This window comes from Cervus elaphus, chromosome 9, assembly GCF_910594005.1.
Source record: "Cervus elaphus chromosome 9, mCerEla1.1, whole genome shotgun sequence".
Classification (NCBI taxonomy): Eukaryota; Metazoa; Chordata; class Mammalia; order Artiodactyla; family Cervidae; genus Cervus; species Cervus elaphus.
Window position 1 is genome coordinate 106,787,122 of NC_057823.1, and position 13,880 is coordinate 106,801,001.

Here is a 13,880-nt window from a genome sequence, read left to right on the forward strand (position 1 = left end):
CTTACATAGTGGGGAGGATTCACGGTCATTTGTAAATCGCATACAATATATGTATTTATAAACCATAGTAAACGCTATAAAGATATACAGCGCTATGAAAGCTTTTAATGGGGAAACTTAAGGAAGTTAACGTTTGAGACAACGCCTGAGGAATTAATAAAAACGTTACCTAGGAAGTGCCATGCCAGGGTTATTTTAACATCGCTCCTCGGGCTCCCCACAGCCTTTCCTGCTTACTGCTCTAGCTGGTAATGTGTCACAACTAGTCACTGTGCTGTTTTTATTTGAGAAAACTGAAATTTATGTTTTACGTTTTTAGATTTGGGTATTACCCCAGAAAGGAGTGTTTTAACATTTTGCTTTTATTCAGCTTATTCATCTTGGCCTCTTTTCAGAAATGATTTTCCGTCTTTCCTTTTTATTTTTTTCTGAAGCATGCTTATCCTCAATTTTTTTTTCAGGTCTCCTCAGGCATAATATTTCAAATTAACATTTATTGAATCCCCTTCTCATTTTTATGTGCTTATGCTGTTCTGTCTGACTTTCTTGCATAATAATAGTCTTCTGAAATATGTGTAGCAACAAAATCTGATTCTGCTTTTTATGTGTTTTTCATCAGTATGCATGACTGATTCTTAAGTTGCACAGTGATAAATCAGGAATGAATTCTGGATATTGTGAATGTTTTAAAAACAAAAGTAATGCATACTCTTAGTGAAAATTCAGAAATATGTATCATGGAATGTGTGCTTCATAGTAACGCCCCCTTATAGATTCAGGGAATATTCTTTGAGATTTTAAAAAATATCTAATTGTATGTATCTATGTAATTCTTATTTTACAAAATTGAGTCATAGCATATTTTATTTATACTTATTTTTTAATTATGTATTACTTGATTTTTTTAAAATATAATACAAATGACAATACAATTTTGTCAGAATTTGTGGAAATTTATTCTCTACTACTGTTTTTATTGCTTCTTTTGAAATTCACATAGAGATCATTAGTAGCTCCAAAAAGAAATCTCTTATTTAAAAATGAATATGAATTCTCTCAGTCACATTATCATTAAAGCCATATTAACAGTCACATTATTATTAAAGTAGAGAAACTTTAAAAAGAGCCCATCTATATGTGAACCCAACCTCTTAGCTGAATTATAATACATTTACACCAGATTTGTACCAGGTCAAATGTAATATTTGGAATTTTGAGTGTATCAAGAAACAAATCTTCAACAGTTTTTGAATGTACTTTTCTGTTTTTTTAAATAGAAGTGTAAATTGTCTTCCAATATTACATTTGTTTCAGGTGTACATCATAGTGATTTGATATTTTTATACACTACAAAATGATCACCATGATAAGTCTAGTTATGATCTGTCACCATAAAGTTATTACAATCTATTGACTGTATTGCCTGTGCTATGCGGATTGTCCTAGGACTTCTTTGTTGTATAGCTAGAAATTTGTACCTCTTCATCTCCCTTACCTGTTTGTTTCATCCTTCTACCCTCTTCCCATTTGGCAAAGACCACTTTGTTCTCTGTATCTATGAGTCTGTTTCTGCTTTGTCATTTTTGGTTTTTAGATTCCATATATAATATTTGTCTTTCTCTGACTTATTTCACGTAGCATGAAACCCTCTAGGCCCATCCATGTTGTCACAAATGGTGCGGTTTTATTCTTTATATCCAGTTAATATTCCAACGTGTGTGTGCGTGCGTATCTTCTTTCTTATCCATTCATCTGTTGATGGATGCTTAGGTTGATTTGATATCTTGGCTATTGTAAATAATGCTTTAATAAACATAGCGATGCACATATCTTTTCTAAGTAGTGTTTTTATTTTCTTCAGAAAAATACCACATTGTGGAATTGCTGGATCATATTATACTTCTTCCCAGGTGGCACTAGTGGTAAAGAAACCACCTACCAATGCAGGAGACATAAGAGACAAGGGTCTGATCCCAGGGTCGGGAAGATCCTCTGGAGGAGGAAATAGCAACCCACTCCAGTGTTCTTGCCTGGAGAACCCCATGGACAGAGGAGCCTGGCAGACTGTAGTCCATGGGGTCACACAGAGTCAGACATTCCTGAGCACACGTGTACTGTAGTTCTAGTTTTAGTCTCTTGAGGAAGTGGTGTACTGTTTCTATAGTGAGTGCACCAGTTTACATTCCCATCGACAGCGCATGAGGGTTCTGTGAATGTGCTGTTCTTCCCCATAGTTGCTTAGACGGACTGTGTGAGCAACCGGCCTTGGCATTATTTTTAGATTCTTTTTTTTTTTTTTTAAATTTTTAGATTCTTTATCTTCTTCTTTAAGCAAGGGAGTTAATTGGTTTTGCACTGTGTTAGCATCAGGACGTCCCTGATGTCAGAAGGATGGCTTTAAACAGATAATTGCCAGGAATCAGTTTCTCCTTTCAGCCCATAAAGGAGGTACTGCTGCTTGGGTTACTCTCTGTATTACTCCGTCATGATTACTGTGTCAGGGGCAGAAAGCTACCTTTAGATTAAAAACTAGATATGTGCTTTAGAATGGGAGGCTGAGAATTCCCATTATTGTTTTCACTATTTCTCTAGTTATAAGACATATATTAGAAATTTATACAAAGTCTTACGACACTAGTGGCTAATTTGAAATTTTGTTTTCTCTGGCAGCTTCATCTCATTATTACATTTTATTAAACATTCTCCTGTCTGACCACATCCAGTTCACCTTGACTCATGGACCTAATATTCCAGGTTTCTATGAAATATTGTTCTTTACAGCATCGGACTTTACTTTCACCACCAGATACTTCCACAACTGACCGTCGTTCCTGCTTTGGCCCAGTCACTTGGTTCTTTCTGGAGCTTTTAGTAATTGCCCTCTGCTCTTCCCCAGCACATTGGACACCTTCCAACTTGGGGGGCTCATTTTCTTGTGTCATATCTTTACTGAACATTGACGTCTTAGGAATCAGTGAACTAAAATGAATGGGAATGAGCAAATTTAATTCAGATGACCATTGTGGGCAGGAATTCCATAGAAGAAATGGAGAAGCCCTCATAGTAAACAAGAGTCTAAAATGCAGTATCTAGGTGCAAACTCAGAAACAACAGAATGATCTCAGTTTGTTTCCAAGTCAAACAATCCAACATCATAGTAGTCAAAGTCCCCAACCACTGATGCCAAAGAAGCTGAAGTTGACCAGTTCTACAAAGACCTACAGACCTTGTAGAACTAACCAAAAAAAAAAGATATCCTTTTCATCATAGGGGACTGGAATCCACAAGTAGGAAGTCAAGAAATACCTGGAGTAACAGGCAAGTTTGGCCTTGGAGTACAAGATGAAGCAGGGCAAAGGTTAACAGAGTTTTGCCAAGAGAACGCACTGGTCATAGCAAACACCCTCTTTCAACAACACTGGAGACAACTCTACACATGGTCATCACCAGATGGTCAATATGGAAATCAGGATGATTTTATTCTTTGCAGCTGAAGATAGAGAAGCTCCATACAGCAGCAAAAACGAGACTGGGAGCTAACTGTGGCTCAGATCATGAACTCCTTATTGCCAAATTCAGATTAAAATTGAAGAAAGTAGGGACAACCAGTAGACCATTCAGGTATGACCTAAATCAAATCCCTTACAATTATAGATTGGAAGTGACAAATAGATTCAAGGGGTTAGACCTGATAGATAGAGTGCCTGATGAACTACGGATGGAGGCTCATGACATTGTACAGGAGGCAGTGATCAAGACCATCCTCAAAAAAAAGAAATGCAAAAAGGCAAAATGGTTGTCTGAGGAGGGCTTAAAAATAGCTGTGAAAAGAAGAGAAGCAAAAGGCAAAGGGGAAGAGGAGAGATACAACCATTTGAATGCAGAGTTCCAAAGAATAACAAGGAGATAAGAAAGCCTTCCTCAGTGATCAGTGCAAAGAAATAGAGGAAAACAATAGAATGGGAAAGACTAGAGATTTTTTCAAGAAAATTAGAGATACCAAGGGAATATTTCATGCAAAGATGGGCTCAATAAAGGGCAGAAATGGTATGGACCTAACAGAAGCAGAAGATATTAAGAAGAGGTGGCAAGAATACACAGAAGAACTACACAAGAAAGATCTTCACGACCCAGATAATCACAATGGCCAGATATCCTGGAATGAGAAGTCAAGTGGGCCTTAGGAAGTATCACTACGATCAAAGCTAGTGGAGGTGATGGAATTGAGCTATTTCAAATTCTGAAAGACGATGCTGTGAAAGTGCTGCACTCAATATGCCAGCAAATTTGGAAAACTCAGCAGTGCCCTCAGGACTGGAAAAGGTCAGTTTTCATTCCACTCCCAAAGAAAGGCAATGGCAAAGAATGCTCAAACTGTCACATAATTGCACTCATCTCACACGGTAGCAAAATAATGCTCAAAATTCTCCAAGCCAGGCTTCAACAGTACATGAACTGTGAACTTCCAGATGTTCAAGCTGGTTTTGGAAAAGGCAGAGATCAGATTGATCAGAGATCAAATTGCCAACATCCATTGGATCATTGAAAAAGCAAGAGAGTTTCAGAAAAACATTTATTTCTGCTTTATTGATTATGCCAAAGCCTTTCACTGTGTGGATCACCACAAACTTTGGAAAACTCTTAAAGAGATGGGAATACCATACCACCTGACCTGCCTCTTGAGAAATCTGTATGCAGATCAGGAAGCAACAGTTAGAACTGGACATGGAACAACAGACTGGTTCCAAGTCGGGAAAGGAGTACGTCAAGGCTGTACATTGTCACCCTGCTTATTTAACTTATATGCAGAGTACATCATGAGAAGCACTTATCTGGATGAAGCACAAGCTGGAATCAAGATTGCTGGGAGAAATATCAATAATCTGAGATATGCAGATGACACCACCCTTATGGCAGAAAGTGAAGAAGAACTAAAGAGCCTCTTAATGAAAGTGAAAGAGGAGAGTGAAAAAGTTGGCTTAAAGCTCAACATCCAGAAAACTAAAATCATGGCATCTGATCCCATCACTTCGTGTCAGATAGCTGGGGATCCAGTGACAGACTTTATTTTGGGGGCTCTAAAATCACTGCAGATGGTTACTGCAGCTATGAAATTAAAAAACACTTGCTCCATGGTAGAAAAGTCATGGCCAACTTGGACAGCATATTAAAAAGCAGAGACATTACTTTGCCAACAAAAGTCTGTCTAGTCAAAGCTATGGTTTTTCCAGTGGTCATGTATGGATGTGAGACTTGGACTATAAAGAGAGCTCAGCATGGAAGAATTGATGCATTTGAACTGTGGTGTTGGAGAAGACTCTTGAGAGTCCCTTGGACTGCAAGGAGATCCAACCAGTCCATCCTAAAGGAAATCACTGTTGAATATTCTTTGGAAGGACTGATGGTGAAGCTGAAGCTCCAGTACTTTGGCCACCTGATGCGAAGAACTGACTCCTTCGAAAAGACCCTGATGCTGGGAAAGGTTAAAGGCGGGAGAAGAGGATGACAGAGGATGAGATGGTTGGATGGCATCACCAACTCAATGGACACAAGTTTGAGTAAAGTCTGGTAGTTGGTGATGGGCAGGGAGGCCTGGCGTGCTGCAGTTCACGGGGTCACAAAGAGTCAGACACAACTCAGCAACTGAACTGACTGAATTTTATATTGTACAAATGGTGTCTGAGTTTTTTTATCCTTTAACTGGAAAAATTCCTTCCTGTAATGTAAATAATACCCAAATTTGGAGAGTTCTGAAATTTCTTGTTTCTTACCATAGGATTTTTTTTAAAATGGAACACGTTTTTATCCATATTTATGCATGTCTACATGTGAGCTCTTTGTGAATAATCAGATGGGAGCCTTTGTTACATGACACTGTATCGTAATGCTCCTTTCATTCAAAAATAGACCCAATAAGATATTTTTTCTTTGCTAAATTTATTGCCATCAGTTCATTCATAAGATTACCAACAGATGTGCGTTTTTGAAGACAGAGGAAAGAGGTCTCGACAGAGTTTGGGAAAATGCTACTAACTTGATGTGTTGAAATCACAAGTGCGAGGTGTGATTATGCTGATATGTACAGATTTGTCTCTGCTGCATTTTCTCTGTCAAGTGTATGTGAAAGACTGTATGGCTTTCTTTTTTTCTTTTTTGACTGTGTGGTTTTATGACAGAATAATACGTCAATAACCCAAGTACAGAAAAATCAACTCATACTGTATTGGTGAAAGGGAAATAAATGTTCATCAGAGGTATCCTTAAAATATTATTATATTGGATATATTTCCGCAGACTTTTGACATTATTTTTGATCTTGAAAGCTTTATCAAATGAAACACATATGCAAACATGCGTACACATATTTCTTGTTCCTTAAATGTATCCTGTGTTTTATTTCCTTTGGTTATTATTTTAGCAAAATGCATTCCAGGTCTGTAAATTTTTCTTGTCTTCTGTTTTTTTTTCTTTTTTAACAATCTGAATTACATTTAATCATTTATGAAAATTAGTGTCTTGATGTAAAGGTTAGTTTTTAGCATGTTGCAATATCATTTATCTTTATTTTTACTGTCTTAACCATTTTTAAGTGTATTATAATTCAGTAGTGTTAAGTATTTTCACATGGTTGTACAATAGATTTTCTTAAATGCAACTTTAGTGATGAATTGTAGTGTTGCTTAAGCAATGTCTTCATGATTATTCTACTTTATTTTTCTTTCTCCAGAATATGTATCGTTTTGAAGGCACTGGGTTTTCAAATATTCCTCAACTTATAGACCATCACTATACAACAAAACAGGTCATCACTAAGAAGTCAGGTGTAATTCTGCTGAATCCTATTCCTAAGGTAGGTGCTTACATTCAGTTTTTTTTTAACAAAAGAAAAAAGAAAAGACTGCTTCGTGAATTATGTCCCACACTAAATAAAGTTCTTAGGTTATTTATAAGTTTGGAAACAAATATAGTTAAAGCATGGCATTTCCTTGGTTTTACTTAGATGGCAGATGGGTTGTCTTTTTATTCAGTGTTTGCAGGTTACAAATGGCCTGTCTTTTTTCTTTTTCCTTTCCAGTGTTTCTTGAAAGACTTGAGGCTTTCCTTCACACTGTAAGGTTCAAACTTTAAAAGGTTTAGTTTATAAAAGATTCCCAGATGTAGATGTCAAAGAAAATGTCCAGCAATTAAAAGTTAATTAGAATTTTACTTTTTGATGTTAAGTGTATGATATATTGTAAGACACTGGAATTTTTTTTTTTTTTTTTTGACACTGGAATTTTTAAAAGCTCTGTTACTCTTCTCAAGGGCAGTAAGTCATAGCTTCACTATAGAGTCAGGTAGCTGGGTGAGAGATTGTTCTAGGTCATGGTTACCTCTAAGATCTATCACAGAGCAGATTGCATTTATGTGCTTTAAGCGATCTGTGAGGTAGTCAGTGGGTTGAGGAAGGCTTGTGTTTTTAAGGTGAAGCCTGGACTGGGGGGAACAGTGGAGCCAGCCTAGCTTCTGAGCAGTTTTAATGGTCCAGGAATTGATTCGGGGTCAACAGGAGCCCTTTTCCTTAGGGGGCCACCTCATATGAAGAACAGTGTAGAAATAGGGAAGTCCTAAAACCTGGGAGGTTAATATTTGCTGATTTGAAGTTTACATATCCAGGGAAGACTTGTAATATGAAGCAAGTGTTATTCCCAAGAATGCTAGCATGTAATCTAAATTCACCTAAAATTTTAAAAATTTAAAAAACGGTTGTTATATTTCCCTTTGTTAGCCTGGCATATAGTGCCTGTGTTTGTACTTATATTATATATATCTCACTCACTCTTTAGTTTAACATTCCACTCACAGAAGATTTTAAAGTCAGTTGCTAAACATTAATTTGATGGCTAAAGAGTTGTCCTTTTTGCATAATTTTCTAGAATTATGAGTTTGACCCATTCTTTGTTAGTGTTTTTCCATTCACTTTTGTAAAACCCTATAAAAATTCTCCTTTAGTCTGGAACAGGTTGTCATATTTTTTCTCTAGTTAAAAAAGGTCTATTAATGTTTCATCTTTCATCGATGAGATGAAAGACATTGATAACTGCTGTCTGTTCTCATGGCTTTATTTACTATTAATACATCAGTGACTTGCAAATTTATGTTTCCAGCTCAGATATATATCTTTCCCAAATCTAAAATTTTTCTACTTTTCACCTAAAACTGAATTTATCACATTTAACTACAAACTTTGTTCTTCCTTTATAGTAAGTGGTATCACCAAACACCCGGCTGCTTAGACCATAAACCCAGGGGCCTCTGACAGCTCCCACCACTGCCTTGCTCTAGCCCTTTGAGTGGCAGGAGCTTTGTGTCCTTAACTGCACATGTGAAAGTGTGAACTCAGCTCCAGTGCATCCCAATATAAAGGAAAGGTCAGTGCGGTGAAGATACCGCATTTGGACCATGTTAGGTTAATGAGATATACTTGGATTTTCAGAGATACTGATATTGTCAGATGATTTTGACTCATTTCATAAGCCAACCTAGTGTTTGCATTGTCTACTTGCTTAGCCAAGTCTAAATTGAGAGATCAAAGCCCTAAAAGAGGCACGCAAAAAAATGCTTATCTGGCCTTGGGTAGGAATATATAAGTAAAGCTGTGTATCCCTCATAATATGAAATATTCCATGAAATGATCCTGGAGAAATGGAGTAGATTCTCTGGACTGTTACATGGCCAATTATTCTCTTCCTCTCAAACTCCCAACTCTGGCTGTGGAGCCAATTATCCCAGCATTTTATAGCCTTAGTTATGAAAATAACTATACTGAAAGCTATAAAAGATTAAGGGGCTACATATGATTGTTTTATGAGGTAGAAATTTGCAGTTAATCTAGTTGACTGTTAACCTGATCTAAAGTACTGATATTTGAAATATGCAAGTTATTATCTCAATTTATGGTAAATATTATTATGCACTTGATTTAAAGAATCATATCACTCTTTTAAAAGAAAATCACAAAACAGGGTTATGAGAGCAGATAATTTTCAATCATGAGTGGGGAACAAATTGATATGGATTTTATTATGCTGGTCTTATCTGTTATGTATCTTCTTTTGGAAAGTTATTTGTTGTCTTATAAATGGAATCTCCTGATTTAATTTGTATAAGAAGTTAATGTCTTTGACCATATAATGTGCTATAAAACATCTAATCTCCATCTTGCCAGACTTCACTTTTAGCCTACATAAAGAATGCTATTTTGGTCTCAGTATAATTTCTGTTTATAGCACCTTACGCCTCTCTCCATTTGTTTCTCTCTCACTCATGAGAATATACGTGTGCATCATATGCCTGAGTAGAGGACACGGTGACCAGGGTAATTTCTCTCTTATTCCCAGAGGCACACGAAACTAGACAGCCTGAGTTAGAGAAGTGAACTTTCTCATGATGATGAAGTGAACCGATGTTCCACCCACCCATCCCTCACTCTGCCCTGGCTGTCGTTTCCTCCTCTGCCTCCAAAGCCTGTGGGAAGGTATGGGGGTGAGGGAGGTGTCCCACAGGGGTTACTGATCATAGTCATCATCATCATATTAGCAGCACGGTGGGACGCACAGGGCCTGTTCTTTCCTCAGCTCAGACTCTGTTCAAATGTCACTTCATCAGGGAGGTCTTTTCTGACTACTGCGTGTGAAATAACACCTTACCCCCTTATGTCTCTCTCTCCTCCTCAGTTTCTCTCATTATTTTTACCTGCCATCATACTGTAGGATGTATTTTTGGTTGTCTATCTCCTGGAAGAGAAATGTAAGTCTCTGAGGGCCGGAATTGCATTTAGTAATCAGTGCCACCAGTGCCTAAAGCAGTGCTGGCTAGCATGTGCTCAGTTGCTCGGTCGTGTCTGACTCTTTCCGACCCCGTGGGCTGTAGGCCGCCAGGCTCCTCTGTGGGATTCTCCAGGCAAGAGTACTGGAGAGGGTTACCATTTCCTTCTCCAGCCAGCCAGTAGATGTTCAGTAATTATCTGTTGAAGAATTGAATTCACTGAGCAACTGCTAGAAGCCAGGTGCTTCCAAGCTTCTTATATGCCTTAACTGTACATATTCCCATGAAATAAATATTGTTATTAACCCCATACAATTATGAATCAGAAACTGAAGCTTACAATGGTGAATCACTTGCACAAAACAACACAGCTGTCGGCAGAGTTGAGATATTCAACCCATCTTCTTAACTGCTATCTGTCTAGGCGGTAGAGCCTAAATTTCAGAGGCTGTAGGGAATAAAATGTTTATTTAACGGGACATGTGTGTGAGTTTAATGGAAAGGAAGTATCTTTGGTTGCACAAAACATTAAATTGGAAAAATCTTTACCACAGCAAAAACTATAGGTCTCTATAAAAAGAAAATTATTAGACAGTGATATTGGGAGACAGAGTTGGAATTTAAGGTATAGTAGAGGATGTTGTAAGATATAGGTAAGGAAGACATCTAGTTCACCTTTAACATTTGGAAGTCTGGCTTGTGAAGCTTAATATTTCTTTAGATTTAGCTCTATAAAAATTTTTTTCTTCCTGAATGGAAGTTAAAGTTCATGATTAAGTTCAGGCCAAGTTAGGCAGTGAGCCGTGAAGTTGAACCTTTAAGTAAATGACTTGCCTGCCAGCTTAAATCAAGTAATTGTGGTTTTTTAATCAGAATTTTGTGCAGTATGCCGGAATATTAGAAGCAGATTTTTGTGGCGAGAGTAAACCTGTGACTGAAATTAACATGTCGAGAGGTGACCGATTTCTGGTGATGGCTTCTCCGACAGACGCATGCCCACGAAGAGCAGAGGGGAGAGCGTGCTTTTCATTGAGGTGCTCCGTTCATTCTGTAAGGTTTCAGACCACTGGAGACTGTTCATTTTACCTTATACTTGAGTCATGTAGTTACTTCTTCTGATACTTACCAGACACCTTGTTTAAAAGGACATAACTCAAGAAAAGTCCATTTTTCTCTGTAGATTTTGGAAACTATAAAATACCATATACTTTTCTGTTCAAAAACTTTAACAGGACAAACAGAACAGAAGGCACATTTGGAAGATTTTAAATTGTGAAGGAAAAATTGTATTCATAGAGTATATAGTCTGTTAATAACACTCCAGTTCTATTATTTTATTAAATATTTTCAACAACTGTGAACTGAGGATTAGTATTATCCCCATTATTAAGTGAGGAAACTCAGAAATTATAATTAGTCTAAACCACATTTCTCATAAATTTCAGAGTGGTAATGTGAAAATGATCCTGTTCTATTCATCATTTTTTACTACAACCCTAGCTAGCATAAGTTATCTTCTATAGTCTTTGTAACGTCAATAGTTAAAGAAGAAATTCTTTCTGTAGTTCAGTATTCTAGCAGTAGTATGTACCAGTGAACTTAACAGTTACGGTCCCATCTAGTGTGAAAATTAGTCTAACAAGAACTATAATAGCATGTGGTACTCAGGGAAATACAGATAATATCTGAATATTTACCCTTCATTTTGCATAGTTTGGAAAGTCAAATTAAGTTTGGATTTTGGGTTTGTTCCATTTAATGAAATAACATAACCTTGTCGTAGAATATATAACACATAGACTGACTTTCAGCTTTTTATCTCAAAATTTACCAGCAGGTATTGTGAGGAAGAGCAGTGTTGGACTCAAAAAATTAATAGACCTTGGCTGCTGCTGCTAAGTCGCTTCAGTCGTGTCCGACTCTGTGCGACCCCATAGACGGCAGCCCACCAGGCTCCCCCGTCCCTGGGATTCTCCAGGCAAGAACACTGGAGTGGGTTGCCATTTCCTTCTCCAATGCATGAAAGTGAAAAGTGAAAGTGAAGTCGCTCAGTCGTGTCCGACTCTTTGCGACCCCATGGACTGCAGCCTACCAGGCTCCTCCATCCATGGGATTTTCCAGGCAAGAGTACTGGAGTGGGGTGCCATTTCCTTCTCCAATAGACCTTGGAGGCCACTGATGATTCTTATGTGATGTCTCAAAAGAATTTCATGCATGTGTCTACCTCAGACTTTCTTAAATATCATATTTTTAGTCTGAGGAGCAAGGTTTTTTGGTAGATAAGAATATTCTTTTTATCTACCATATAAATAGATGGAAGGGTGATAAAATAGTCAGATGGGGGCTGAGAGATTAAAAGAAACGTATTAAAGTTTTTTTTAGTGTAGATTAAAGGATAGGATTTGGTGTTTACAGCACAAACGTTGCCTGGAGTGTATCATTTCATCATTTAAAAATATTTACAAAATCTGTGCATGTGGACCCTGGGAAAGGGAAGATGTTAGCCGCTCAGTCGTGTCTGACTCTTTGCGACCCCCTGGACTGTAGCATGCCAGACTCCTTTATCCATGGAATTGTCCAGGCAAGAATACTGGAGTGAGTAGCTGTTCCTTTCTCCAGGAGATCTTCCTGATCCAGAGATGGAACCCAGGGCTCCTGCACTGCAGGTGGATTCTTTGCTGTCTGAACCACTAGAGCAGCCCAAGAAGCAAGTAGAGATGCACACAGAAAAAGTATAGAAGGGTTTCTAGTATGCACATGCTTACATAACAACATTTTGTCCCTGCTACCTGTGGAAACCATAGAACAATAACAACAAAAAAGTGTAAAAAAAGTAAAGCAAAAAGTATAAACTGCATTTTTCACGAAACTAGGAGCTATATATTATCCACAGACTTAAAAAAGTACATGTTTAGGTAGCCAAAAGCTCCTTAGCTTAGGCGAAAGTTGTATAGCACAAAGGTAAGAAAAGAGATGATAAAAAAAAAAAAAAAGAAAAGAGATGATCAAAGAACCAAGTTGCTCTAGGTCTTATTAAGCTCTAGCAGAAATACCTGTTCAAAGGAAAGAACTCTCAATTTCTGTATTCTTTGCTTGCATCAATGAATTCAAGACGTGGGGAAAATAAAATTTTTCATATAGCTAAGTCATGCAGACAAAACTGCACTTGGAGGAAAATTCAGTACCTTAAAAAGTTAACACTGATAAAACAAAAAGAATGAAATAAATGAGTTAAACATCTAATTCAAAAAATTGAGAGGAAAAAACACCACAATTAAAAGGAAAGCAAAAGAAAAGAATTAAGAAAGGTAAAAGCATAAAGGAATAAGTTAAAACAAAATATAAAAATAAAAAACTATATATATATAATAACTGCTTTTTTACAAGATCAAAAGAAAATTAAAATACTTGCTAATTTATTCAAGAAAACACATACCACACGGGGTTAATATCTAATATGTAAAGAACCTCTAGAAATGAATGCTGCCCTGGTGGCTGAGATGGTAAAGAGTCCGCCTGCAATGCAAGAGACCTGGGTTTGATTCCTAGATTGGGAAGATCCCTTGGAGAAGGGCGTGGCAACCCACTCCAGTATTCTTTTCTGGAGAATTCCATGGACAGAGAAGCCTGGAGGGTTACAGTCTATCAGAAAAAGACAGTCAAAAAGTAAAATTAGCAATGGGCATGAATGGATAGTTCAAAAAATGAAAATACAAATGGCTTTTAAAATATGACAGATGATTATATTACTCGGAATAAAGGAGTATTAAAACTAGAATGAGATGTCATGTTTTTACCTGGCAGATTGGCATAAACTCAGTTTGATAATTTACTTTCTTGGGAAAGATGTACAGATAAAAACCCTTAGATAATTTGGAGATGGGGATATAAATTAGAAAAACCTCTCTTGGGCTTCCCTGTTGGCTCAGACGGTAAAGAATCCGCCTGCAATGTGGAAGACCTGGGTTTGATCCCTGTGTTGAGACGATCCCCTGGAGAAGGGAAAGGCTACCCACTCCAGTATTCTTGCCTGGAAAATCCTCATGGACAGAGGAGCCTGGTTGGCTACAGCC

At 37.4% G+C, this 13,880-nt stretch overlaps 1 protein-coding gene across 8 annotated transcripts in view; it reads left to right on the top strand.

Annotated features, from left to right (window-relative positions):
- FER (FER tyrosine kinase) overlaps positions 1-13,880 on the top strand; it is a 453,310-nt gene that overhangs the window by 218,165 nt on the left and 221,265 nt on the right. For all 8 annotated transcript variants that reach the window (XR_006342861.1, XM_043913752.1, XM_043913753.1 and 5 more), the window contains one exon: positions 6,728-6,850. Coding sequence is in view for 7 of the 8 variants with exons in the window: in XM_043913752.1 (XP_043769687.1) it covers positions 6,728-6,850 (123 nt within the window). In the remaining variant the exon portion in view is untranslated. The remainder of the gene's footprint in view (positions 1-6,727; positions 6,851-13,880) is intronic.